We start from the raw sequence: 27,973 nt of genomic DNA on the forward strand, positions 1-27,973 counted from the left end.
CCTATCCCTCCCAGCCCCCACCCTTCCTAGGCTCCCAGGAAATTGGCCAGGACTGCCCTCTGACCCCACTTTGGGCAAGGTTCCATCTTTGCTCCAGGCCTTGACCTATCCCCTGACCCAGCAAGATTTCTTGACAGAGGGGAAAATGCTCCTCTAGGGGCAAAGGGTCAGCGTTCGAATCCTACCCTGTCACGTCCTTGGTTATACGATCATGCTACACACAAGCGTAAACTTTTCCCTCCTGAGCGTCCACTGTGCCATTTTCTCATCTGCCCTGACTTTTGTCCCAGGAAGTGGCTCTTAGATCCAGGGAAATGGCCTTTGTCCCTCATCTAAGAGCCAAAGGCAGAGAGGAGGGTCTCGGCTGGGGCCAGACCACCTGGTCCTTCCTGGATCCCTATAACCCACCCCCTCCTGAAATGTGTCCGTGTTTCAGGCTTGGCCTGCTATTGGCCTCCGTTTATCGCCTGCTGGAGATGCAGGGTTAGTGAGAATCGGGCCTCCTCTGGGGTCTCCCTGCCTCCAACCTCCCTACTCCAGACCAGAAGGAAGTTTTAGGAATCTGGGGCTGGGCCCTCATGTCTTACTCAAACCCTTTCCGAGGCTCCCACTGCCCTCTGCTTCACGTCCACACTTCTTAGCAAGATGTTTAGCCCCTCGCCCTCTGGCCCTGCCGGCCTCCCCAGCCTCACCTCTCACCACTGCCTGCTCCCTTCCATGCTGCAGCCAGAATCATCCTGTGTGGACCCCCAAGTCCCTCTCGTCCCTCCTCCCTTCCCTGCTCCCTGTACAGTGTTGACCCTGCCTGGAAGGAGCCCCCCCACTCTTCTTCCGGCTACCCCCTACCACCCTACAGGACTCAGCTGAGCACCGCCTCCCTCTGGAGCCTCCCAGACTCGCCCTGCCCCCAGCTCTGCGTCCCAGCTCCCAGAGCTCTGCTTCCTTCTCCTGTCTCTATGCTCAGCACATTGCGATTGTTTGTAACTTCATGGACCCACAGGGGTTGTGAAGTCAGGGCCTGTCCTTCTAGCTTCCAGCTGGACCCCCCAGTGCTCTGGACATGGCTTGGTCCACACTGTCTGCTGTTGAGCTTTGTTGGATGAATGAATGAAGGTGTATCCTCAGCTTGTGATCTCACGCTGTTGGTTGTCCCTTATGGCTTCATATATATTGATTTAAGCCTCCAGGTAGCCTTGAGGATGGGGTCATGTTTCATAGGAAAAGTGTGTCCCTCTGGGACAGGCACGTGTGACAGAGGCCTGGCCAGGACTTCAGTAGGACTAAGGCTTTCAGACCTTCTGCTCCCACAGGACCAGCCAGGCCTCCTCCACTGACAGCACGTGATGCAGGCACGTGGTAGGAGCTGAGCTAATGTTGGTTGAATGAATGTACCACTGCCCTCCCCAGTGCTAAGAGCACGGTGGGGCTGTCTGGGGGGCAACTCACCGTTCACCAGGGCGATATTCAGGCCTCTGCCCACATTGTTTTTCACAGGACTCATGATCCTGAAGAAGAAATGAAAAACCAAATCCAACAGTCAGTCCCAAGCGTGGCAGGAACACTACGCTTTTGCGACTCTGGAACTCCGAGAGGGTCTACGTGATGTGATGCAGAAACATCAGGAAGCACACAGAATAATGTGGGCCACCTGTTTTCTCCTGGAAAGGAGCGGTGGGCTGGCTTCTCCGAGGAGTCTTTCATGGCATGTTTGGACCAGAACAGTCTGCTCAGGGACGAGGGAAGGTCCCTGCTTGGGGCTCTGAGGTGTTGGAGGGGGGCCAGCCCACCTCCCCCAGGCTCTGAGGAAGGCAAAACCCAGAATATCGCTGCTGTCCTGTAGTGTCTGGGATCCCACGTGGAGCCCAGCTGTGTCCCTCACTGCCCAGCACCCACACTCCTGTCTTCTGCTATCCCTTGGACAAACTGTCCTTCTCCGTCTCAGGCCAGGTGGTACCCAGGACTGACCTCTCTCCCAGGCTTGGACAAGCAGAGCTTCCTGTGCCTCTGGCCACAGGGATTGGGCCAGGCACGGTCATGTGACCCAGGCCAGCCAATGAGACCCAGTCTTGGGACTCATAGGGATAATTCAGAGGGGAAAGCTCTCCTCCCTGTGGGGTGCTAGATAGGGCTATTATCTCAACCCAGCTGGTAGCCAAGCTCCTTTACCACATGATGAAGCTTATTTTAAATTGAGAAAATAGAATCTAATGACAGGGAAAGCAGACCTGAAGATGGTGTGAGAGGGAGGCTGATGACATGGTTTGAACCCTTGGATCTGGCTGGTCCTGAAGCCCATTGCCTGGCCTTTTGGGCACATGAACCACAAGTTCCTTGCTTGGCCTAAGCAAGTTGGAGTTAGGTTCAGAATCCTGACCAAAACACCCATCTCTGTCTTCTTCTGTAGGGTTAAGTTTGCTATCCCAGGGCCTTAACCACCTGGCTTTGCTCTTGCACCCGGGTGGAAGTCTGGCACCTGCTGCCTCCAGGCTTTGATGAATGGATCTTGATCTTGAACCCTCCCCATAGGCATCTCCCTTCATAGGAAGCCCAGCAGCTTGGCTGTCAGACAGACCTGAGTTCAAATCTTGCCTCTACCACCAGCTAGACGTGAGGTTATAGTTTCACGTCTGGGCGTGTTGGGGGATTGAATGAGATGATTTTGTAAGCACTTAGCAAGGTGCTGGCAGACATGGAAGCTGTTAGGATTATTGTTATTTGTGACCCAGAGTAAAAGGAAGCCTGTGGAAGGTGTGGCTTGGTCTCAGGGACTGCCCCACCCCCGCCTCTGAATTAGCTAATGAATGAATGAAATACAAGAAATGAACCACCGAAGTTCCTCTTTTACTTACATGTGGTCTTCGAAGCATATGGAGGGGCCCACGACGTTGGCGGCCCCGCTGCAGATTTTAAACGCGAAGAAGTTGTCTGCGCAGGGCTTTCTGAGGCCACACTTGTTCTTCACGACCCCTGGGGAGGGAACAGGCCCGGTGTGGTGGCAGCAGCTGTGTATCGACCACCCCAGAATTCATTTTGGGGCCCTCCCATCACAGCCCCATCACAGGACGACTCAATGCAGGCCCCCTGGTAAATGCATGTGGAGTAATGAGTGGTGGTTAGTAACAGCAGAATGTGATGAAGAGATTCTCTTGAGAACCTTTCCCTGGGGCCACAGCAGCCTTTTGAGCTCCCAGAGGCCCCTGTTGACAACTCCTGGGGCCCTAGCATGGGGGGTAGGAGTGTCTTTCACCGGTGGATTCCCTTGGGCAAGTCTTCAACCTCTTTGCACTTCAACTTCCTTACCTGTGAAATGGCAGAACTATGGTGCCTCCCCCACTGGGTTCTTGTGAGGAAGAATGAGCTCAGGTTAATATTGACTATTCTTCTTCTTATCCTCCTCCAATCATCACTCATTTACTGAGCAACTACTGTGGGCTGGACCCTGGGATACAACCGGGAATAGGTAGGTTGTGCAGGCCCTCCCACTGGGTGCTTAGCGAGGTCTTGGAACCCAAGGACTCACTATGGAGCACCTCTGATTATTGCGACTGCTGTTAAGACCTGTGTTCTCTCCACATGGCCAGCCCAGGAGGCCCGTGAAAGGTGGGACATATAGATGGGACCCCCAAACACGGCCTCTGAGTGTCAGCTGTGCTCTCAGTCCAGCAGGTTCTAATTTATGTTAATACGTGTTTTTAATACCACCTGACAGTGGGGAAGGTACTACTGGGCAGGATTGGTAAACAGGGAATTAGAGAAAGTTCACCTGCAAAGGGAAGGCGGTGGTTAGGTAGCCCCTCTCTCTTCCAGCCCCCGTGCCAGGTGTCTGGCTGAGCTGTGCCAGTGTGTGCTTGGAGCAAACCCACAGGCTTCCTCAGAGAAGCTGGCACATGCTGAGGGCTTGCTGTGTGCTAGGCACTCTAGCAAGTGCTTTATATTTATTATCTTGTTAAACCGTTTCAATATCTCCTGTGCCTGGCACACAGGAGGCAACAATAAATATTCATTGAATGAGCAAACAGCACTGGGCGGGGCTGAGCCAGAGGCTGGGACAGACGGTTAGCATGTCCAGTGCTCTTGCCAGCCTATAGGGAGCCTCGATGTGAATCAGGAAAAAGCACCCCCTTAGCAGGGAACAGAACCCACTGGTGCAAGGCTTGGCAAGCCCACGACACCTCTGAGTAGGTAAAGGTGCCCCTTCCTAGGAGTGAGTGTAGCCCACGCCAGGGCACCCTCAGCTGAGTGGGCAGCCCTGGTGATCTGAGCGGAATTCCTGTCCAAGGCTCTGCGCCCCTGACTTTCAGCACACCCACCTCATGGGTGTAACCAGAGCTCAGCCAGGACATAATCACCAGAGAGTGAGAGACGGAGGAGAAACACCCTGAGGGGCTGTTCAGACCTGTGGCTCAGGAGGGAGGGCTGGAGACGGGGACCTGACTCCCCTTTCCCACCCTCTGGACAGGACCCTGCACAATGGGGCCCAGCCCTGGCCAGCGGGCCTGGCAGAGGACGAGGCTGGGGAAGGGTCTTGCTCTCCTATGAGCCTTGGAGCCCCACTTCTGGCTACCTGGCCCTTCAGGGAGAGGCCAGTTCACTCTTGAGACCAGAGGTTGTCACCTATGATGGAGGGGTTGTGTCAGGCCTTGGGGACCACCGTTGAGTTTGCCTAGAGCCTAATCAACTGCAGCTAAGTCTGATAAGCCCAATGTCAACAGGCAGGCTTAAGCAGGCTTTTCCAGAATTGATTTTCTGACCATCCAGTTTTCACGGTCCAGCTGAGGGACGAAGGGGACTGTGGAGACAGAACCAGGAGTGCAGTTTCCAGGCTCTCGGCCTCACGTGGAAAGGTGCTGGCTCAGGTAGTAAATGGCCATCAACTGTGATTGGATGGCCATCAGCTGTGGCTAGTTGGCTTTCAGCTGTAACCAGTGAGCCATTGGCCACTAATATAACTGCTGTGGCTACGCTAGCAGAAAATGGGGGCTAGAAAAAAGATGGTGGCTGAGCTAGCAAGCGTGGATTGCAGCTAGCAAGTGGGGTTGGTTGGTTGGCAGAAAGCGGATGGCAGCTTGCAAATTGTGTGGCTCCTGCTTCCTGTGTCTCCAACCCAGCCGCCAGTGAGAATATAGTGGTATGACTCCCCTATCCTTGGCTCCATGGGTGTTGCTTTTTGGCCTCACCATGTCCTGCGTTCTTATGTGGGGAGCGGGACCAGAGACCCCGCATGATGTCCCGCCTGACACCCCGCATGACAGGGATGGTGCCCAGGGGGGTGTCAGCCCCTGGGAGGCAGGGGATTTGCTCTCTGGGTTTGGGCTTGGGGGCCGCCCTCACCAGCTGCTCAACCCCTGTGGGAGCCTCTAGTACTGCTGCTCAGGGAGTGAAACCGCCCTGGAGGAGGGCGCAGTCAGGATGTTGGGCCGCATTTCAGACCTGCTGTGTGACTTGCCGGAAATCTCTCCCTTCACCTTTGCCCACTGTAACATGAGGAAGTTGGCTTAGATCAGGGCTGTCAAAGAGGTTTCGTCTTCAGTGTCAATGGCTCTATTGTCAGCGGCTTAATAATAAAACTCTTGAGGCTCCCTGTGGGCTTGGCGGAAAGCGTGCTGGGGTCAACTGGGGGTGTCTACCGTGGAGGAGGCAGGTGGGAATGTGTGCGAGCATTTGCCATCCCCCCGGCAGGTGATGTGTGAGTGTTTGTTCAGCACCGAGATGTTGTGACTCTGTGTCGACTTCACAGTATGACTCAGGAGGCTTCAGGGAGATGGGGTTGGGGTGTGGGGTGAATCATTTGTGTTGATTTTCACAGTCTTTGCTGTCTGTGACCCCACGGTGCACTGGGCCGTCCATATCCTCGCAGTCAGGTAAAATCCCATTCCTGGAGCTCGATCCCTCTTCAGTCACCACCAGTCTGTGTGGGAGGGCGGGGCCCGGAGGTGTGGCCTCTTGCAAGGAGGTGTTGAGAGGGTAGGCTCTGGATTAGACTGGGAGGTTGACTCCTACTCCACCACTTACAGCTATATTGCCTTGACCCAGAGAGTTCACCTCTCTGAGCCTCAATTTCCTCATCTATAAAATGGGGATAATTCTAGCACCCACATAAGGTTGTGGTGAGACTTGCATGAGATGCCTGTAGAGTTCTGAATACAGTGTCTGGCACACAGTAGGCACTCAATCATTGTTACTATTATCATTGTCATAACTATCTCCCCCTTCCACCTTGTCCACACCTGGAGAGCTGGGATCATTGCTGTTCAGACATCTGCATTGTCCACTATGAGGCCTGCAGCATTCTTGCCCTCCCAGCGCTCCCTCCCCTCTCTGCTCCTCACATCACTGACTCTGCAGCCAAGGTCTCCACTGGAGTCCCAGCATTCCTGCCTCTAGGCCTTTGCATGGGCCATTCTGTCCTCCACAAGGCACAGCTGAAGAGCCACCTCCTCCCTGATGCCCTCCCTGACCCCATCCCATTGGAAGGGGGTGGCCCTCCTGGAGCCCAGAACACTTGGCCCCACCTCTCTTGGCACAATTAGCACTTCTACCCCAACAGACAACGACACCACCTCCTGTTTGCCTCTGGGGGTCCCTCAAGTACCTGGCATGCTGGTACTTTGGAGCAGGGACCATGAGCCAAGTTCAGGGTCATTGCAATGGTGATAATAAGCATAGCACCCATCCTCAGGGCTCCCAGCTGGGTGAGGGGACTCAGAGAAGGAAGGCAGGAGTGGGACACAGTCCAGACTGCAGAGTACAGGGACTGGGGAAAGGGGACAACTGAGCTGTTCCCATCAGTCTGAATGGCTGAGAAGGGGCTACCCCTGCCACATGGCTTGGGGGCTTCAGAAAGTACCATTGGATCACGGGAGGAGAGAGCTGGACAGACTCTGGAATCAGAGATTTTTCTGGGACCTGCAAGCCTGGGAGTAGAAACCCTGGGTCATCTCACCCCAAGGCAAAGGGGTGACTGGGGAGATACTCACGGATCTTCTTGGAGTCTGAACCTGCTGGAGAGAAGACAGAATCTGGTTAGAGAGAAAGTGCTTTGGGCTTTCGCCTGTAGGATGGAGGTTCGGGGCTGGGGACAGGGGAATTGGAAGAAGGGAATTTGGAGTGGTGTTGGCCTGGCCAAGCAGAGTCCCCTTCCCATGGCGGATGTTGAAATGATTTTAAAGTCCCATCTCATCTGGGAGCCCTCCCTCATGTGCTGCTGCCACCCCTTCACTTACACACACACACACACACACACACACACACACACACAAGCCCATGTACACATGCATACAAGCACAGACACATGCACATACACGTAGACACACACAGACACACACATGCACACTCATACACACACACAGACATGACTCTAATAGTTATAAAGAAGCAGGACTCCATTGTGAGAACCACTGGAGTTTGAGCCCTGACTCCTGGCTGTGTGACTGGGTGTGAGTTCTTGCCTCACAGAGGAGGTCATCACGCCCACCCTTGCAGGCTGTGGAGAAGATCCAGTGAGGTCAGGCTGTAGGGGCCCAGCCCAGCGTCTGTTGCCCTGGCCTAGGGAAGGGCTGGAGTATACAGCTGTTGTTGTTCAGCCACGTCAGAGTGTCCCTTTCCTGACCCCCCCAGTACCTACTGCACTGGGCCTTTGGACTTTTGGTCCCTTTCTGACATTCACACTGTGTCCTGGTTGTTCCTGCATTTCTATATCAGGTGTCCCACCATACCCAGTAAGTCCTAGAGGACAGGGCCCCCAGTGGCCACAGAAATTCTGGGGGAGAGAACATTCTTTTTGGGGAGGATCCCCACACTGACACGCTTTCCATTTGGACCTCAAGGGGCTGTTCATCCTGGAGTGTCGCTACTCCCTGCCTCCAAGGCCCTTGAAGTAGGATGGGACCCAGGCTGGGCCACTCAGAATGTCCCATTCCTCTGGGGACAGAGCCCTTCCCTAGGTTGATATACAGAAGTGCCTCTTTCAGCTAAGCTGGAAGATGAGCATCTGGAGAGAAGGTCTCCATCACACCTGCCTTAGAGAGAAAGCTGCCCACAGAATGAGGTTAGGTACCAACAAGTAGAGCCCGGTGCCATAGAGACTCTGAGGCTTTGTGGGGGCACCTACATCCAGCCACATCTGAAGCCTGTATCCATGGACTTCCCAATTACATGACATGAGCTATTCCATTTTGTTTAAACCAGTGAGAATTGGGTTTATCACTCCTGTCAGAAAGAACCCTGCCTAATTTGCCCGGTAAATCAGGAGTTCTTAATCTCCTGATGTGTGTGCTATGGACCCTGATGGTGGTTTGGAAAAGCCTATGAACTCCCCTGAGAATAAATTTATTCCCACTTCTCTTGAAATAGCACATCCTGCTATACCAGACTACAAGTTATTAAATTGTAAAATAAAATAGGTTGGATTAGAAATGAAACCAACTATATATCAATATACAATAAAAACATTAAAAATAAATTTGTGTTATAGTAATAGATGTGCTTCTATATTAATGCACCAAATATAAGGTGGGGGTGTGTGCAACCAGGTTAGGAACCTCTGAAGTAAATGAATGTTACTACTGGGTTTTGATGGTCACTTTTCCCACTGGGTACCTTTTTTGCCACAGGAAGCATTTCTCTAGACTCGGAATCACGCTCATGTACTCTCATTTTCATAGACTCTGTAATTCAGTCTGTTTGTCTTCCTGACTCAGACAATGAACTGGGGCCACATGTTCCCCATTTCAGGGTCCCTGAGACCTAACACACAGTAGTGGCTTGATGACCATTGCTTGGAGGTAGTTGAGATTTGAGAGGGAAACAATTTCTGGGGTCTCCTTTCAAACACTGTCCCCTCGCCCACCTGGGGCTGGGGCTCTCTCCTCTAGAGGACCCCCTGAGCTGCTCTCCTGGCCTGAGCCTCCTACGTTGACCTGGGCCCGTCTCGTCCAAGACCATCAGCACAGCAAGTCAGCCTTTAGTCTGCAGAAGCAGGGCCCTGGGCCTGGGGACATGGTGACCACCACACCTCTGTGTAAACCATCCTGACCTTGGTGTGGGCCATTCTCGATAAGAAGTGGGTAAGGGACCTATGACCCTCCACGGTGGAGAGTATGTGTTAAAGACGGGGTGACTAGTTTCCTGCTGCTGTGAAGCTATGAGCTGGCTCGGGCCACTGCCGGTCATTATGTTTCACTGTGGTTCTTGGTCTTCAAGGAGACAAGTCCAGAGGTACATAAATCCCCTCTCTTTCTCTTCTTCCTTTGAAAGGATTTAAAACTGGGAGACTTGGGTTCCCATTCCTGTTCTGACATCTACAAGAATCATTTGGGCAAGTTTCTTAATCTCCCTGAGCTTTTCTTTTCCCAGACCACACATAAAATTACAACATGAATTCATGCATGAGTCCACTCCACAACCACACCATGGATGACCCCAGGGGGCATTTGTGCAGCTTAGCGGAGACTACGCATGGAAAGCAGCTAGAATCCATCACCCATCCATCGTCCATCCATCCACCATCCAGCTGATCACCCACTCACCCATCCAATTTTGTTTCATTTATCAGTGTTTCCCGAGCATCTGCTCTGCACCAGGTGCTAGGGAGTGGATGTACACAAAATAAAATCTTTGCCTTTGGGAATCTTACATTCCAGAGGGTGGAGATAGACAACAGCCAGGTAAACAAATAAATAAATGGCATAATGATGTATGACGATGATGCTCTGAAGACAATAGGCTGACATGAGAGAGGCTGAAATAGGAGTGGGGCGTGGCTGTGGCTGGGGTGGTCAGGGAAGGCCTCTCTGAGAAGGTACCATCTGAGCTCAGCCTTGAAGGCTGAGAAGGAGCTGAGGAAATCGGCATGAAGTGCGTCCCAAGCAGAGGGAACGGCAAGTGCAGGTGGAAGCCACTCAACGCAGTTTTCTTCCTTCCTTCCTTCCTTCCTTCCTTCCTTCCTTCCTTCCTTCCTTCCTTCCTTCCTTCCTTCCTTCCTTCCTTCCTTCCTTCCTTCCTTCCCTGTCTCCCTCCCCCACCACCCTTCTTTTTTCTCCCCCTCTGTTCTCCCTTCTTTCTTCCCTTCTTTCTTGGGTCATCTTTCCAAAGTGGCCCTTGATGCACATGCTTTTGCCAGAGCCTGGGAACACATCTGTGTTCCCCATGGGCTCCAGGCTTTTGAGGGATTGAGGGTTTCCTCTCTCACCTCCCACCCCACAATGGCTGGGGTCCCAAAAGTGGACCCACATCCTGCCATGTCTCCTGGGTCACCCAGGGATGGAGGGAGGAATAGAGCCTTGGCCCTTAGCCCTCCCTCGTTCCCGGCCCTGCCCCAGCAGGGAGCTGCACTCACCCAGCCAGGGGGGCAGACCGATGGTTCTCTTGCTGAAGCTGAAATAGCCGTAAATAAAGATCCATGAGGTGATCAGGACAAAGATGAGGGCCAGGATGCGAAGCAGATCTGCAGAGCAAGGAGATGCTGCCATGAGACCACGTTGCAAGGCTACGTAGTGAGACCACGCGAGTCCTTACCACGTCCCCACAGTGAGACCACATCGGGAGACCCCATGCTGTGGGTCCACACCACACCCATGCTGTGGACCAGTCCACAGGCCCACAAGGTGAGACCAGTGTGAATTCATGCGACGATCAAGTGGTGAGGTCATGCTGCAAAGTTACATGGCAGCATTCCCCAAGGTGGGACCACTGGGAGAGAAAGGTAGTTCCCTCCAGAGAGAGAATCTCTAGGGGTGAGGTCTGGGAATCTGCACTGTATCCAGCACCCTGAGACGGGACCTGAGCACTGCAGTGGGAAAGCAGGAGGCAGGCTCTGCTGCAGACAGCCCGGGGAGGTGAGCCCTGCCACAGGAGTCAGGAAGGCTGTGTGCTCAGGGCAGCCATCCACTGCTGTGTGACCTTGGGCAGGAGCTTGGCCTCTCTGAGTTGGAGTCCCTCGGTCTCATAGTGGACATGGTAACACCTTTGCCACTGAACCAATGGCTTGGGGGGTGGGGTGGGGTTGGCTCCTCACATTTTCCACCAACTCCCCTTGAAAGCCATCACAATCACCACACAATGCTGTCCACAGGAACACACAGCAGCTTTGCTGAGGTCTCCCCTGCCTCACAGACAGATTGCTCCCTGACCTGCCTGCCAGCACTGGGGAGCAAGCCCACACATGGCATGGACCCCCCAGAGCTCTCTGTTCCACTCCCTTTCCTCACTTTGCCACAGGGTGAGAAGCGGGCTGCAGTAGACTTCCCAGCTCAGGGACTCCGGGAGCTCCTGCCGCCTTCCGAATCCAAGCCACTGCCAGGCCACATGCCCTCCCTCCTCACCTGCCCTTCCTCTTGGCATCACCCTTCTCTTCAGCCTTGAATTCAGCTCTGTGGCCTTGTGCTGGTGTCAAGCTACTTGGGGTGTGGGAGGAGGACCCCTGGATCCTGTGGGGGGTGGCTCAGGTCTATGGGGGGCACATCTTCTAGGGGGTCTGTCATCTTCTGGGGCTGTAGGCACCCAGATTTCCCGCTGGACATCAGCTCACCTTATACAACACTCATTTTTGTGCCAGGCACTGTGCCAACAGCTTTTACATGCAGTATCTCAATTCATCCTCACAGGAACCCTCTGTGTGGATCCCATTGAGTGTCCACGTTACAGATAAGGAAACTTAGGCTCAAGTGATAAAGGTGGGATTTGAACTCAGAGCGGTGAGCTGACTCTAAAGCTTGTGATCCTCACTCCTCACACTGTTTGGGAATGTAAACGCATTGTGTTCATTTCCTATTTGGTGCCTCAGCTTCTCTATCTGTACAGCATGAAGATGCAGACTAGAAAGCAAAGGCTTCTCGTGCCCAGTCCTGTGATGTGAGGATTCCAGAAGACCCCTCTTGAAGCAAGTATTTGTCCCTAATTTCCAACTAGAGTCAGGGGTTTCCAAGATAAGGAATGCCCAGGATCCCAGCCAGGGGGGCTCCCTGTGCCAGAGTTTCTCTAGCCCTTCAGCTTAGAGGCAGGAAATTGTCTCTTCCATTCTTCTACGTTCTCTCTCCCTGGGTTGATTTCCTCCTGGAATTCTGGCCTGGCCATTTGAGAACAGTTGCAGCCAGATGACCTCTGAGTGCAAGATGTGCAGATACTGTTGACAGAGAAATGATTCCAAAACCAATTTTGGACCTCAACCACGAGCCTTAGCATCCTCCAAGCCTGGCCCTACCTGTGACTCTCATCCTGCTCAGGTGAGGAGTGGCTTGGGGTCAGCGTTAGCCTGTGGAGAGAAAACAATTGCATTGGAAACCGGAATCTGGAGTCTGAAAATGCACAAGGCTGAAGAGTAGGGACAGGTACCTCCACCTGAGGAGATCACCGCTTTTTCAGTTTGGTTCCTCACCACCTGCCATATGAAACGGGGGAGCAGTTTCCTTCCTTTCCTCCCTGTCTCTACCTGTCCTTCGTTTTTGCCCCTCAAATTTTATATCCAAAATGTCTTTCTCGAGTGTGGAGATTAGAAAGCAGAGGAAGGTGCAGCCTGCCAGCCACCGTCTCTTGGAGAATTGATTTATTCACTCACCCATCCATCCATCCATCCATCCATCCATCCATCCATCCATCCATCCACCCACCCACCCACGTATCCATCCATCCATCCATCCATCCATCCATCCATCCATCCATCCATCCATCCATCCATCCATCCATCCATCCTTCTGTCCCCCCAGCCAGTTGAGAGACATTGCTCCTGGGAAACCATCAGGGGGAAGAAACTCGAGATCTTTGCTGATGTAGCAAAATGAACTATAAACAGGAGTCACATGTCACAGGTGGTTTTGCATGGGACGCTATGTAAGCAGTATCTCCTCTAATCCTCATAAACCCCCATTTTGGGGTGAGTAAGCTAAGACTCACCACGATTAAGCCCAGGCTTATTCACCTTGCAAGGGTCAGAGTCAGAATTTGGAGGCAGGTCTCCAGCTGCCCAATTCTCACAGGGTCCCACTGCCAGGGTTTTTTGTCTTAGAAGGAAAGTTGAAATGGAAATTTCCTCATTTTTTGAGTCCTGGGCAGGGGTAGGGTCATCTTGGGCCCACCTCTCCCCTGTGCCAGCCACAGGGACTGGCAGTTTCCAGTGATTGGGCAGCTTTGAAAACACCCAGCAGGTCTCTGGAAATGGCTAGTGGTAACTGTGCCAGGCTGAGACTCCCCGCAGCAATGACTTGCTCCCACCACTCTTCCTCTCCCCTCCCTACCTCAGAATCTTCTTTATCCTTAGAATCTATCTCAACAGACATGGTGTCTAAAGCCCAACTGTCAAGGATCCAGACCGGGTACTGAGGCGGCCGGGCTGGGCCAGTCCTTCATATTGAAACAACAGCAACAGCACATACAAATCCACGTCTCCTCTTGAGAATTATAAAAGTCCTCCCACCCACTCTGGTCCTACCCCCCTAGGGTCTTCCGGGTGAGAAAGCTAGACTGTCGCAACTATCTCAGGGACCCTGCCCCCCACAGAAATTTTGTAGAACCTTCTGAAATTCAGATGACCAACTTTTTTTTGTTTCCATATACAAATGTATATTATGCTCTTGAATGTTCTCAGGATGTGACCTACAGTTCAGGAGCTCACGGCCCTGGATGAGGGAGGCTTGAAGGACACACTTGGGGGTCCCCTGTGTGTGGAGGATCTTGGAGAACTGGGGGCTGGGCAGGATGGAAGGACAGGGTCAGAGTCAGACAGGAGGGGATGGACAGATGAATGGACAGACATGGGTATTCAGAGAGAGAGTGTGAACAGAGACAGGCTAGAGCGATGAAGATAAAGACGAAGAGGAGAGGGAGGCGGCAGAGATAGAGAGAGGCAGAAAGACGAGAAAGAACAAGACAGCAGTGAGAGAGATAGGGACCAGGATGAGAACAGACAGAAAATACGACCTGTGTCCACCCAGATTCAGAGAGAGAGAGAGAGAGAGAGAGAGAGAGAGAGAGAGAGAGAGAGAGAGAGACATTTAGAGAGACAGAAGAGAGATGGGGCTGAGGCAGAGGATAGGGGCACGTACCTGAGCAGGGGGCTAGCCTCTTGCTGCCATGCCCATGCCAAGCAGGGACTCCCTCAGGGGAGGGACAGGGGTGGCGAGGGCTCTCCCAGCCTGATGTCCCCCCTGGCTGAGTCCTCAACTACCCACTCGGCACCTGCAGGGCTCTCTGCTCGTTTGAGTCCAGAACCAGCTCTGCCTGCCAGCCCCTGTGTGCTGTGGAGTTGGAGCCCAGGGCTGGCCTATTGGGGTGAGGAGAGAGGGAAAGAGGCATGTGAAACAGGTATGCAGGCAGGGTGTGGCCAGAATCCTGTCTGCAGTCACCCAAACCCAGAACACGTTCGTTCCTCCTTGTTCCTACTGAGATTATCACAACCTGTTACTCAGGTTAGGAAGTTCAGGGGCAAGGGCAGAGGGAGAGATGTCTTACTGCCCTGCATGGTGACTTGATGGGTCCAGGCACACATATGGTGGTGCCAGTGTAGTGTTGATCACAGTAGATGGGGTGGGAGGGTGGAGGACGGAAAGTAGGGGATGGGGGCTGGGGGTAGGGAGTGGGGAGGCACACACTGCTGAGAATTGCCCCAGTCCTCCCTGACTGGAGAGCCCATTGTCTGTCCTTGAGTCTCTCCCTCTGTCCTCCTCCTCCCTCTTAACCCCTTCTGCTTTCTGGCCAAGCAGATCTGGCCAAGTGCATAAGCCCTTCTTTTCCCCCCATGGCAGGGAGGCCTTATTTCCTGCAGGTCTAGCACAAGTCAAGTACTTGAGTATCTGGAGAATTGGAGTCTTGCATAGTCCTGGAAAGTTAGGGTGATTAAACCACCAGCTACAGAAGAAAGCTGAATTTCAGAGAGGGCAAGTGACTTACCTACGGCTGCACAGGTAATTATAGATTCCATACCTGAAGTCATTTCCTCTGGGAAACCTTCCCTGGCCCTCTAAATCATGATTAAACACTGACCTGTGGTCCTAAATAGGTACCCCACCCTGTCCAAAGGGGCTGGCCAATCAGAGCATTGTGTTTTCTTTATGATTGTTTCAGAAAGGGGCATGTGACCCAGACAAGGCCAATCAGAGTTTTTCCTGGGATGGATCTATGGAAACTGGGGAGAGAGAGGCTCTTTTCTCCTGATGATGCTAAGCTAGACATCTGTAAGTCTGGGCTACTGGAGTCCCTTTCTCAGCCATTACAACATATCAGCTCCTGTTGCAGACAAGTCCCACCAGAAGGTGCAAATGCCAGGGCTGAGCATGGAGGCACTACGTGTGGTTTTGCTCCTGAAAGAATCAGGCAGTAACAGGTCTGTGATGTTGGGAAAGAGGATGGACTTTGGGATCAGACAGACTTGGCTTTGCCACTTAATAGTTGTGTGTTTTGGGACACACCTGTCTGGGCCTGGCCTACCTCTTTTGCCAAATGAGGGTGACATTATTTACCAGTCCTGAAATGGGGGTTGGGCAGGGAGGCCACCTGTCTAGAAGGGGCTTGCTGGCCCGATGGCATCGTCCCATCTCCTCCCTGTTGTCAGGCCCCACTCACCCTGCTGTTTCCTGCTAGAGCACCTCCATGGCAGGGTTCCTACATGGATGTTTGTTCTTTCTGCAGAACCAAAATGCCGTCACAGTATTTGCCTGCTTTTTTGTGACATTTCTTTATGGCCCTATAGGAGCTGGGACGTCAGCTTCTTCCTGTTTCCCGGAGTCCTCTGTATCTTATCTTTCCCTTGTAGCTTTTCCTTAGGGCCTACCTCTGAAGAAACCAACTCAAAACAGCATAAAACCAATCTGTCCTTTCCTCCCCTCGGCCTTCCCAGTCCTGGGCTCCCTGTCTTCCCACAGCACCACCCTTCTCCCCACTTCTGACCAAGGGCTCCCCGAAGAACTAGCCTGGCCTGGGCAGGGGTCTCTACCTCTCCTCCTAAGCCTGTCCAAGAAGCCCCCTCACCTTTGCGTTACCTCAGGTTGGGGGACAACCTATGCCATGCTGCCCCCATGAGAGTGAGCCCTCGTCTGCCTCTATGTCCTCCCAGGAACATGTTTTTCTGACTTTTCTTCTTGTCTGAACGCCAGGCCCTGGGAACCCCTCCCAGCACCTCTGTCAGGAGAGAGGGACCAGACTGTTTTCTTGGTGAGGCCTTGAGCAAGATTGCTTTAGCTGATAATAAAAATAATACATTATAAACAAAATAATAAAAGTAGCTACCATTTGTGGACTGCTTGCTCCTCAGATCAGGCTAAGAATCTTACACATACATCTCACCAAATCCTGGTGAGATGAATCCACTACCGTCTTCACTTCTTAGGGGAGGAGGCTGAGGCCGGAAGAGGGGAGGTAGCACGCCCAGGGTCTCACAGTGGTGGTGGCAGAGCTGGGGTTCATGCCACTGACAGCAGAGAGCAGAGGGTGAAAACAGTGGGCACAGCGGCCGGCAGGCCTGGTATGGACCCTCTCTCACCGCTTCCCAACAATGAAGGGCATGGGCGTGAGGGGCCTCTGTGTGTCTAAGAACAGGGCTTGACTCTTGAAAAAGCAGGCATTTTAATTGGAGCTCAAAGGACAATTCTACACCAATAAAGTGTCCTGGCTTGAGGGACAATGATTACATGCCACTGAGGGCTTGAAATTTCCTTCACTGAGCAATTGAACGTTTGGGGCAAGGATGGAAAATAGCATCTGTGTTATAGCATCTGTGCCCGCCCCATGGCAGACCTACTAAAGTAAGCATAGCCCTTCTGGCTAAAGCAGAGGAGGATGCAGATTCTTTCCCATGCAAGGTTTGTCATCCCTGGAGTGGGGCCACGTGGAGTTGGAACTGGGTCCTCGCCACAGCATCAGCCTTCAGGAACCAGAGGAAACACAGTGGAGGTGGCTGACACTTCCCTCTTGCCACAGACAAGCCTGAGACGTCACACAATCATGAGCTGAGCAGGGGACCCCTTTGAGCCCACCTGGTTAGGAGACCTCTGTGACATCTTTTTCAAAAATTCTACTTAATTACTTATCCTACAATATTTCCTGAGAATCATCTCTGAGAAATCACTATGCTGAGGGTAGGAACAGAGAAGAGAATCAACAAGGTTCCCCATTTCTAGAAACACACAGTGTAAGGGGGTAGGGACAAGCTCGTGGATGGCTACAGTGCAGTGGGCTAGGTGCTCTGGTAGGGAGATCTTCCTTCAGGGGAGCTCCCAGCCCAGGAGAAGACTTCCTGGAGGAAGTGACATTTGGCAGATGGAGTTTTCCTGGAAGGTATTCCAGGCAGAAGGAAAAGCATGTGCGGAGGCTCAGAGGAGAGGCAGAACATGATATTCTAATGGTAGAGACCTAAGTGAAGAAGGGAAGGGAACAGAATCATTAGCATTTTAAGGACTGGGATAGTGGCCTAGGGTTTTGTTCTGAGGGCAATGAAGGGCACAGGAAGACTTACACAGAACCAGTGATGAAACTGGAAGAGGTAGCTTGGAAGAGGTAGCATTTCCTCCAAGAAGCCTTCCCTCATCCCTGGCTCCTGGGCTTTCCCAGCCTCTCTGAGACTCCCACTAAGGCACCTTGCTGTCCTGTTTCACAGCCATCATTGAGTTTTGGGCTGGATTCCCCTCCAGGCAATGGCTCTTGAGTGCCTTCTTCATCCCTGTCCCTGCTGCTAGCACCAAGGCACATAGTAGGTGTGCAGTCACTCACTTCTTAGCGGGAAGTGAGTGACTTTCTGCTTGGGAGAGAAAATAAGGGAAGGAAACAAAACACCTAACAGGAGCTCCTCCCTCTGTTTAAGTGGCTACTTCCTTTTTACCCCATCTCAACAGTTTTCTCCAAAGCTGAACTCTGTCCAGAGGATCTGCTCAGACTTTAGAATCTAATTAGCCTCCCCTGGAAATTCAAGCTCAGGTCATTTTCCTCAACATCTCTGGAAATTCTGTGGGCTAAATGTTGTCACCAAAGGCAGGGGGACACTAGCTACTCTTCCATGAGCTTCTTTCTGTTCTGCCATATGTGGGCAGGTAGTCATTACAAGGTACGGATTCTGCGTGTGTCGGAGTATAAGATGGAAACTATAGAGGGAACAACGGGGTCTGAGGGAGAGACTCAGGAAGAAAGAGCTAAGACTGAGGTAGAGAGACATGAACAGAACAATGAAGAAGCAGAGATGCTAAAAGACTGTCAGTGACAGATGTATGCATACACACACACACACACACACACACACACATGCGCACACACCCGAGAGTCAGGGCATTGCTAAGAGTCTGGCTTGGAACCTGGGGATGCGTTAACCCTGCCCGGCCTGTTTGTACCTTGCCCTGATTTTCAATCATCCCCCAAGGCCACCCTGAACACTGACTGTCGTGGCCCAGGCCTGTGTGCGGTAGTCAAAGTAACCAGAAGCTGCCTTTCATTCTTTAAACTGTCCTTATAAACTCCCGGTATTTATAGGCAATTATTGATCATGTCACCAATACAGAGGGAGATAAATAGCGAATAAATCTATAAACAATAAGGCTGGTGGCTCCAAGAATTTGTCCCAGTGACATTTATTTCGGAAGGAAATAAGCCCATTATTTCCTCTATGCCCTGTTTTAATTTTATTTATTGGTTTTAATGGTTTTCTCCAGCTCTAACCAATGGAGAATTATTGGGCCATGTAGGGCTGCATAGCAGGAGATGCAAGAAGATTTGAGGAGGCCCAGGATGCTCAGAGCTCGTCTCCCTAAGTTCCTAGGATGTTTCCCGGAATAAGACAACAGCCAGTGCTCTGAGACTCTTCCTTATCTTAACTAACTTAATCCTGCAGCAGTTCAATGAGGAATTTGGGGAAACTGAGGCACAGAGCGGTCAGGGCTCACAGCTGGTAGGAGTCAGAGGAAGAAAGGATCTCCGAGGAACCCAGGCAGAGATGAACCCAGGAGCCCACATTTTTAACCACTTTGTTTTACTCCTCTAGACCAGGGCTCAGAAATGTTCTGTAAGGGACCAGAGAGGAAATATTTTGGACTTTGTGGGCAGTATGTTCTCAGTCACGACTATTCAGCTCTGCCATTGCAGCAGGAAATCAGCCGTGACAGTGTGTAAATGAATGAATGTGGCTGTGTTCTAATAAAATTTTATTTGTAAAAACAGGTGGTGGGTTGGATTTGGCTGTGGGTCGTAGTTTGTGGACCCCAACTCTAGGTGTGGCCCCTCTTAGCCTAAGGTGAATATGAGCCCTAGTGTTCCCTGTGTTGGGCTTCCGCCTGCCTGGGTTGGGTCAGCCAAGGTGGAGAAGGAAGGCTTCTGTGGGATTAGAGAGAATTCCTAAAATTCTGTGCCCCCTCCCTCCTTGCCAGCCCCCTGCTTGCTTCGCATGGCTCAGCTGCCCACCCTTTGTCCTCAGTGGGTTTTCAGGGGTACTTCCCTCCCAGTTCACCTGACTGGGTTATCACCTGAAGGTTCTTGTGCAGTGCCGGGCACTCAGGCAGCCCCCAGGAAACAGCAGCTCTAGTTAGATTTGCACCTTCAAGTTTGCAGAGGCCTCATCTGGCCAGGGAACTGCGAGTCTGTATACATGGCGGTTAAGAGTGGAGGCTTTGGGGCCCCGTCTGCCTTCTGCCATGGGACTGTGGACACAATCCTCTCTCAGCCTCAGTTTCCTTGTCTGTACATGGCCATCACAATCCCTAATTTAGTGAAGATTAAATGTGAGGATGCACCCAGAGCATGCGGTATGACATGTGCCCCTGACGGTTGTTAATCAACGCAGCCCCTTGCTCCCTCCCTTGGCCATATGCCCTGTGCCCTGCACCCTCCTCCCAAGGATGAGACAAAAGTGTGCTCAGAATGGGGAATGAGTTCCTCCAGGCCCTGACAGAGCAGCAGGAGGAAAGAGGAGGCTGTCTGGCCAAACATGCAGCCCCTTCCCCTCCAGTGTCCTGGGGAATGGGATAATCTGAGGCTTCTGGCCTCTTTGGGTACAGGAGCCGGAGAAGCCAGTTTGTGCCTCTTTGCTGAGAGCCTGGCTATGAGTCACCAAAGAGGACAAATTGGATCAGGGAGGGGCTGCTGGAGCATCTGGGTTCATCCCCGAGCCCTGGCTGGCCTGCTGTCGGCCTGTCTGAATCACTTCAGCGGGTCAAGTATGGGGAAACTCACCTGAGACCCAGTGGGTAATTCTATTCCTTTCCATCAGAGGCATCTGGGTCTTGGCCTCTTTGATTAGCCAAGATGGCAGCCTCCACAATGAAGTCAAGGGGGGCTTGGACAGGCCTTGGCAAATAAGTCTTACCTAGAGAGGTGTGGGATCCAGAGATTTCTGAAGGAGAAAGAATCTTACTAATAATCATAATAGTGATTCTCATGTTATTATTTTTCAATATTATTATTGTTACTCTGCTCATCTTGAGCCCTGTGTCCTTCCATTTAATATTCCCCCAAAATCTTATGAGGCAGATTCTTTTATTAACTGCATTTTACCCATGAGATTGGGACTTAGAAAGATTAAGTGACTTGCCCAAGTAGAAAGTAGCTCACAGAAGTAGAATGATTTATGCAATATTGCCATTCACTGCTTTAGTAACTAATTAAATGAAGTAGGGATGGTTGACGGTAGGGTGTGGTGGACATCTGTTATTTTGGTGATCTGGCAAGTATCCATTCTCCCTTCTTCTGGTGACTGCCCTGATTTTCTTTGGGACCTCCCCCTACTCCCACTACTGTTTTGCAGTTGGGTAGGGCTGGCCCCATTTCTGGCTCCAGGGGTGGCCACATGGCCCAGGCCTAGCTCCATCGCTTGGTCACAGAGATGGAATCAGAGATGGGCAGGTGACCCAGGCTGAGGAGATCAGAGCCTTCCCAGGGTTTTGATGGACTTGCCAGGGGTTCAGTTGGGGCTGCTGAGTCAAGATGACTCAGGAAGAAGATGCTGATGGGTATGTTTGCCACCACAGGAGTAGAATCTGTGTGAGAATAAAACACTAGAGGAAAGGATCCAAGAAATAGAGGGGGATGTCATTTTAGCCCCTATATCCAGCCTTGCCTGAAGTAAGAATTATCTCTGGACTTTTCCACTATGTGACCCAATATAGGTCTTTTATTTTGGGGGCTGGTTTGAGTTGGTTTTTGTCGCTTGCATCCAGAAGAAGACTACTACCTCATCAACAAGGATTTTCTCATTTTAAACAATAGCTACAACTGCAAGAAAGGTTCAAATTAAATTCCCACCCTCCCCCTTCTGTCTTGAGGTTTGGACACCTCTGGCCTTGCGGGGGCCTGAAAATTCAGGCAGACCATAAACTTTTTCTCAGCATTTTTAGCAACCGTCTCCTCATGGCTTCCCTACCAGAAGCCACATCATTCTTGACATTTTCACCAGAAGAATATTCCTCTAACATAGAACTGACCGTGTCTGCAGAAATGTCCAAGTCTGTGGCACTGTACCTGGGTCCCAGCTTCTCTCCCACCTGGCTGGTTGACTCCCACCTCACACCTCCCACCTCCAAGCCTCTGCTCTGCTCATGGAGTTTTCTCCACCAGGGCTGCCCTCACCTCTTCTCTCCCAGGGAACCCTATACTTTGTGGAATGTTGTCTCCTTTGTGAGGTCTCCCTGCTGTGGCCTGTGCAGAAATCTCCTCAATGCATGGACCCTGCAGCTGGACTACCTGGGTGCAAATCTTCTTTTTAGCATTCATGGTGCTACCACCTTGGGCACTTCCTTAGGCCTCAGCTCCTCATCTGTGAAACAGGGTATATGACCTACCATGTAAATTTGTTATACTGAAGTGAGATAATTCATGTAAAGCACTTGACACCATGCTAGACACACAGTCAATCCTCCATACGAGTCACCTGTTATTATGATACTGATCACAGAGCTTGTTCCCGTCTCTCTCACAGTGCCTCCCGCCCCAGTCCCTTTACTCTCTGTCATCTATCTACTATTTCATGTGATAGACTGGGAGCTCCTGAGAGGGCGTCTAATCACTTCTAAAAGCTTAGCACCATGCACCATGCCTGGCTCACAGTGGTGCTCAGCGTTGACCACAGCCCCACCCGGTATTCTGCACCTACTAGGTGCCAGGCCTCCTGATAGGTGCTTCACATCGTCGTTTTCAAAATGCACATCAGTCAAACCCCAAGGAAATGACTAATGTCTCCATTTTTTTTAAATAAGGGAGGCTCAGACAATTTGCCCAAGATAACACAACTGGAAAAAAGGCAGAGCTGGGATCCAAACTCCAAAGGTGGGGCTCCCCTCAGGAATTCTGTATGTTATCTCCCCAGCCACATCCTTGGGGGCACACCTAGACATACCCACTCCTGCTTCTCAGAGCGTCCCTGTGCTGGTCACAGGAAGCTTCTGCCCTTCTCCAGGGGGCCTGCCCTGTGGGCCTCTAGGCTGGGCTGGGGCTACCACTCCTCACAGAGGCTGGCTGCTGCCCACCAGAAGCCAGGCCAGGATGAGACCAGCCCCTTTAATATTGGCCGGCCTGGCATGGCTTGAGGTGGGCAGCTGCCAGCCAGTATGGGGGGAGGGCAGATGCACTAGAGCAGACAGGCAGATGGACAGACTGAAGCAAACACTGGACAAAACCAAACTTCTTCCCACACTTGTGCTTGGCCTGGGAGTGACCACCTCGCTGGCCTCACCTCCTACCACCAGGTCCTGACCTCTCCATGTAGAACTGGCCCTCCTCCTCCCCTCCTCCCTCACCCCCTTCTCTTAAATTCTGCTGTGTGTCAAATGCTTACCTCTGCCCTCCTACCCCTGCCAACCTTCCTTGGCAAACTTAGTCTCAGAGAAGTCTGTCCTGACTCCTGGGTTATCTCCTATGAGGCACATGTCAAAACTATTTGAAATGACTATCTGTGCAATTAATGTTCATTGAAGGAATCATCTGCAAAGTTACTCCTGTACCAGCTCTCTTCAGCTATGGACTTAGAATCAGCTGTGTCACAGAGGCAGTGCTGCATAGTGGTGGGGAGTATAAATATTGCAGCCACACTGCCCGGACAAGTTGTTTAATCTGTCAGTGCCTTGGTTTCCCATCTGCAAAATGGGGGTAGTAATGGTGCCTTCCTCACGGATGTGACATGAAGATTAAATGTGCTACTATATGAGCATATCTTTGCACTGAGCCTGAACTCAGCCTCAGAATCCTCATCACATTCCACCATTAATTGGTAAGACTTGGCCTCTCAGATAAAAGCTACCTGCCTTCCTCAGTCTGACCTCAGAAATCTCTTTGATTACGTGGTTTCCTTCTTCCTCTCCTTTCGCCTTTCTCTCTCAGGCTCTTTCACTCTTTAGTTTCCACCTTCCTCACCTCCATTTTCCTTTCTCTCAGTAACGTGGACACAGAGGTATTGCCCTTTGCATTCTGGCAGAAACGTACCTGAGGGCTCAAGCTCCTATTTCCCTGCTTCAGTGGAGAACGCGAGAGGGTCTACGCAGCTGGTGCCTTGGATCCCTGAGCCAGCCGACCACAGTCCCGGACCAGCCTGTTCAGGGAGCCCAGCCTCCCGGTGCCCAAGAGACTGGGGCCTCCCAAGCGAGGCCTCTAGATGCAGGAGGCCCAGAGAGCGGGACAAAGTACCTTCCTTTGGAGAGGTCTGCCGTAAGTAAACTCCCTGCCCTGGTAATCTCACCAGGAAGGAGGAAGTGAATCTAAAGACTCCCTGACAGGAAATGAGCCTGAAATCTTCCCTGGCTGAGCAGCCACCTGAGCCCTGGCTGGGACCCAGGCTGTGAGTGCCTCCTCCCCACAGAGTTCTCCTTGTCTTGGTAGAAGACGTTTGGGGTGGCAATTTGAGCAACTTAGTCAGGAATGATATACCATAGTGGCTGCCTGAAAACACAAAACAGAACACAACAAAACAGCATGCCCCTAAAACAAACCAACCTCATGCTGACAACCTTCCCTGGCCCTGGGGGGTGAAGTGGGGCCTGTAGAATGAGTTAGTGAAGGTGCTGTTACCTGCTCTGAGGTGCTGGGCCAGGTGCTGGGCCAGGGAGGAACTAGGGAGAAGATGACCCGGGGGTGGGGGGAGGGGCCGACACAGAAACCCAGACAGACTATGGGTGGGGGTGGGGCAGCAAAGGACGGGGTCAAAGGCGCCTGGAGATAGTGAGCCTGGGTAACTATCTCCAGGCGCCTTTGACCCCGTCCTTTGCTCCCTTCATCAGAAGCAAGGGAAATAGGAGGAGGAGGCCATCTGGGGACAAGATTCTGGATTTGGTTTGGGGCACATGGAGTTAGAAGCTATAGCTGGAGAGAGAGGGAGGAGAAGAGGGACGGGCCAATATGTGGTAGAATTTCAGTGTAACGGTGCATGCAGTGTTTCCTGCCTTTCTTTCTCCTTGGGCCTCCAGGTGCATTCAGAGGGGCGCAGTGTCTCCCAATCCCCATCCAACCCCACAAGTGTGTCGCTTGTCATGATTCTCATTCCTGAGACCTTTTCATCTTAGGATGAGTTCTTTCCCAGGAGGCACCGAGTTCCCCAGGGGCACCTGGGGCCTTTTTCTCTCGTTTGCCGGCAGGTCGTGTTTCTGTACTTGGTGATTTCTACCCTAACTGCTTCCAGAAGGGATATGCGGCCTCCTTGAAAGGAATATTCAAGGACATAAGGTCAAATAGCTGCTCAGAAAATAGAGCCAAGTTCCCAGGAACTGGTGCGAGGACGAGGCTCCTGGGGACGGAGGTGGCCTGCAGGTCTGTGTTCTGGCTGCCTACCTGGTCCCTGGGGAGGGGAAGTGGACACCTTGGGAGCACATCCCAGGGCAGGCCATGCTTTCCCGCATCCTGACAGGTTCTGAGCCTGGCCTTGTATCTGCTCCCACCTCCTCTCTTCTCCTCTGCCCTGCCTCTAAAGTTCTGCTCCTGGCTGGTGGCTTCTTGTCATTCAGATCTGACCTCCAGTGTTACCTCCTCAGCCCCTCCTCCACAGCTTCCCAAAGTAAACGAGCAAGTCATTGAATTAAAATCCTGATAAGTTCTGTGAAGGAACCTATAGACAGCAACTAGCAGGAAAGCTTTCTTCATTCAGCAGGTGGTCAGGGAAGCTTCTCTGAGGAGGGAACTTTGAGGTGCTCTACTGGTTTCCTGTTTGTACTGTAAAAACCTGAGTGACTTTAAACAACACAAATGTATTACCTTACAGTTCTGTAGGTCAGAATTCTGACACAAGTCTCACAGGGCCAAAAGCCAGGCGTCAGGAGAACTGTGCTCCTCTTGGGGGCTCCAAGGGAGAATATGTTTGTCGGGACAGAGTCCCAGAGAGCAGTTTCCAGGCTCTCGACTTCACGTAGAAGGGTGCTGGCTCGGGTAGTAGATGGCCATCTACTACCAGTTAGCCATTAGCCACTAATATAACTGCTGTGGCTAAGATGGCAAGCACAGATTGCAGCTAGCAAGGTTGGTTGATTGGATGGTAGAGAAGCAGACGGCGGATTGAGCATGTGTGGCTCCTGCTTCCTGTGTCTCCAACCCAGCCGCCAGCGAGACTATAGTGGTATGAAGCCCCTATGTATGGCTCCGTGGGTGTTCCCTTTTGGCCTCACCATATCCTGTGTTCTTATGTGGGGAGCGGGAGCTGAGACCCAGTATGACCATGTTTCCTTGCCTTTTTCAGGTTCTGGAGGCTACCCACATTCCTTGGCACACGTGTGGCCCCTTCCTCCATTTTCAAAGCCAGCAGTGTTGCATCTCTATGACCTTCTTCCACTGTCACCTCTTCTAACTCTCTCTTCTGCTTCCCTCTTTCACTCTTAAGGACCCTATGAATACACTGGGCACCCCAGATGCTCCAGGACCCTCTCCCTATCTTTTTTCTTTTTTCTTTTTAAGGAGGGCACAGCTCACAGGGCCCATGTGGGGATCGAACCGTTACCCTTGGTGTTATCAGCACTACGCTCTAACCAACTGAGCTAACCGGCCATCCCTTCCTCTCCCTATCTTAAGGTCAGCTGATCAGCAACTGTAATTCCATCTGCAACTTTAATTTCCTTTTGCCATATAACTAATATTACACGAGCTTCAGGTTTTAGGACCTGGGCATCTTTGAGGGCCGTTATTTTGTTAATTACAGGTGCAATTCTGTTTTATTTTCTTTATAGCACTTACAACAACTTAAATGATATCTCCTGAATTTTTGTTCTCTTGTCACCTGTCTTGCTCGACTGGAAAGTGAATCACATGAGGCAGGGACTTGCTGGTGCTGCTCCCTAGAACAGTGCCTGGTACTCAGCAGGTGCTTAATTGTGGTTTGCTGAATGAATGAACGAATGAATGAATGAATGACTGCTGGCTCATTTCTGCATTAGTCAATACAGACAGCACCGGTCTGAGAACCAGGAACTGTGACCCCCACTCTACTCTGAGCAGTGTGACCCTGGACCTTTGCTCCCCACTCTGGGTCTCTTTACAGGAACCCTAGGAGGAAGGGAAGGCCCAGGGCAGTCTCCCTGGGGGTTTCACGTCTTGACAAGCTAATTATCATCGTGAAATCATCCCATAGTTTCCTTCCCTTGGCAAAGCCCTCACGGAAGCGCAACCTGAGCAGGCCTCCGAGGGCACATTCTCCCAGTGCTCACTCAGAGGAACCAGCTGGGTCTCGGCATGGGTGCTGCTTCCTGTGCATGCCAGGCGCTGTCCCCTGCCCCTGCCAGCCTGCCATGCAGGAGGACAACATGGGTCCGTAGTAGATGCTTAATAAACTCTGACTGAAATTGTGACTTTCCTAGTGAAAGGAGCCAGGACGCCTTCTCTTCTCTCTCGAATGACAACACTGAAAGAGTGCGGGTCAGTGTCAAGTCTGGTTTGGCAGGAAGTCTTGAAAGTGCAATTATTGGTGTTTGACAGTTGGTTCATTTCCCTGGGGAGTGTTGGTGCCAAAGGCTGACCCAGAGGCCAGGAGCCAGTGGGAATTGTGACCACCCTTTCCGTTACTGACAGACTCAGGGCACTGGGTCTGCTGCCAGGCAGCTGTGAGCACTCAGGGGAGTGATTGTAACTCAGGAGCTTATTTCTCTTACTTAATTATAAAAAGAATACAATCCTATTGTAGACATTTTGGAAAGTACCAAACAGTGTAAAGGAAAAGAAATCAGACAAGTATAATCTCTCTTTGGAACAATGTTAATATTTTGGCATATTTCCTCCCCTGTTTATATAATGGAACTCTTCCTGTATATCTGGTTTGTACCCTTCTCTGTTCGCTTGTCATCATAGCTGAGGCATTTCCCACGTTGTTGAAAACTGGTAGATGTGATTTTTTTTAAAACTTCACATGATCGCATGTTACAAAAGCACCGTCTTCATTTACCCTCCTCAGCTGCTGGGCATGTGCATGTATGTGTACATGGGTGTGTGTGTGTTTATAAAAACACTGCAATTACTTTTTGCAGGCCCATCTTGAGACCTTTGTGCACCTTTATTTCCTGCCTTAAAAAAGAAAATGGTACCAATAATTCCAGTCTTTCTACTCCACAAGGTTTTGAGGCAAAAAGAAGAACATGGATGTCAAGGTGCTTTCAAAACCATGGGGAAAAGAGCTGTGCAAATGGAAGGGCAGATTTTGAGCACAACCTATTCAAGCACCACGTCTTCAAGGTGTGTGTGTGTGTGTGTGTGTGTGTGTTTGTGTGTGTGTGTTCCTAAACGGTTGGGAGATTAGATGAGTATGGGACTAGTGATAATAGCAGCGGCAGCATTCATGGAGCATTTACTATGTGCCTGGTGCTCTGTTAAATGAGACCCATGTGTTATCTGAATTCATCCTAGTAGCAACCCTCCAAGGGAAGTAGTATTATTATGTACAAATGAGGAAACTGAGGCACAGAGAGGTTAAGTCATTTGCCTATGGTGACCCAGCTAGTAAGCAGGAAGTGGAGGGGACACACACACACACACACACACACAGACACACACACTGCAGAGTCAGCAAGGAGAGCTCCAGAATATTACAGCAGCACCTTCCCTGGGGCTTCAGAAC

General features: G+C 51.6%; 1 protein-coding gene across 3 annotated transcripts in view; it reads right to left on the reverse strand.

The window, feature by feature from the left end:
- FAM3D (FAM3 metabolism regulating signaling molecule D) overlaps positions 1–23,684 on the reverse strand; it is a 33,773-nt gene extending 10,089 nt beyond the window's left edge. The window contains exons 1-6 of one of the 3 annotated variants that reach the window (XM_019724121.3): positions 23,377–23,684; positions 12,200–12,250; positions 10,337–10,444; positions 6,978–7,001; positions 2,850–2,967; positions 1,447–1,505 (exon numbers count right to left, since the gene is read on the reverse strand). In XM_019724121.3, coding sequence (XP_019579680.3) covers positions 1,447–1,505; positions 2,850–2,967; positions 6,978–7,001; positions 10,337–10,444; positions 12,200–12,212 — 322 coding nt within the window. In that variant the 5' untranslated portion in view covers positions 12,213–12,250; positions 23,377–23,684. Of the gene's footprint in view, positions 1–1,446; positions 1,506–2,849; positions 2,968–6,977; positions 7,002–10,336; positions 10,445–12,199; positions 12,251–14,036; positions 14,313–23,376 lie in introns of those variants that run through there. The other 2 variants (XM_088798524.1, XM_088798523.1) reach the window with 2 other exon arrangements.
- Positions 23,685–27,973: the final 4,289 nt, after the last annotated feature.

Source organism: Rhinolophus sinicus, chromosome 5, assembly GCF_057876585.1.
Source record: "Rhinolophus sinicus isolate RSI-liver-muscle chromosome 5, RSI-T2T, whole genome shotgun sequence".
NCBI classification, from domain to species: Eukaryota; Metazoa; Chordata; class Mammalia; order Chiroptera; family Rhinolophidae; genus Rhinolophus; species Rhinolophus sinicus.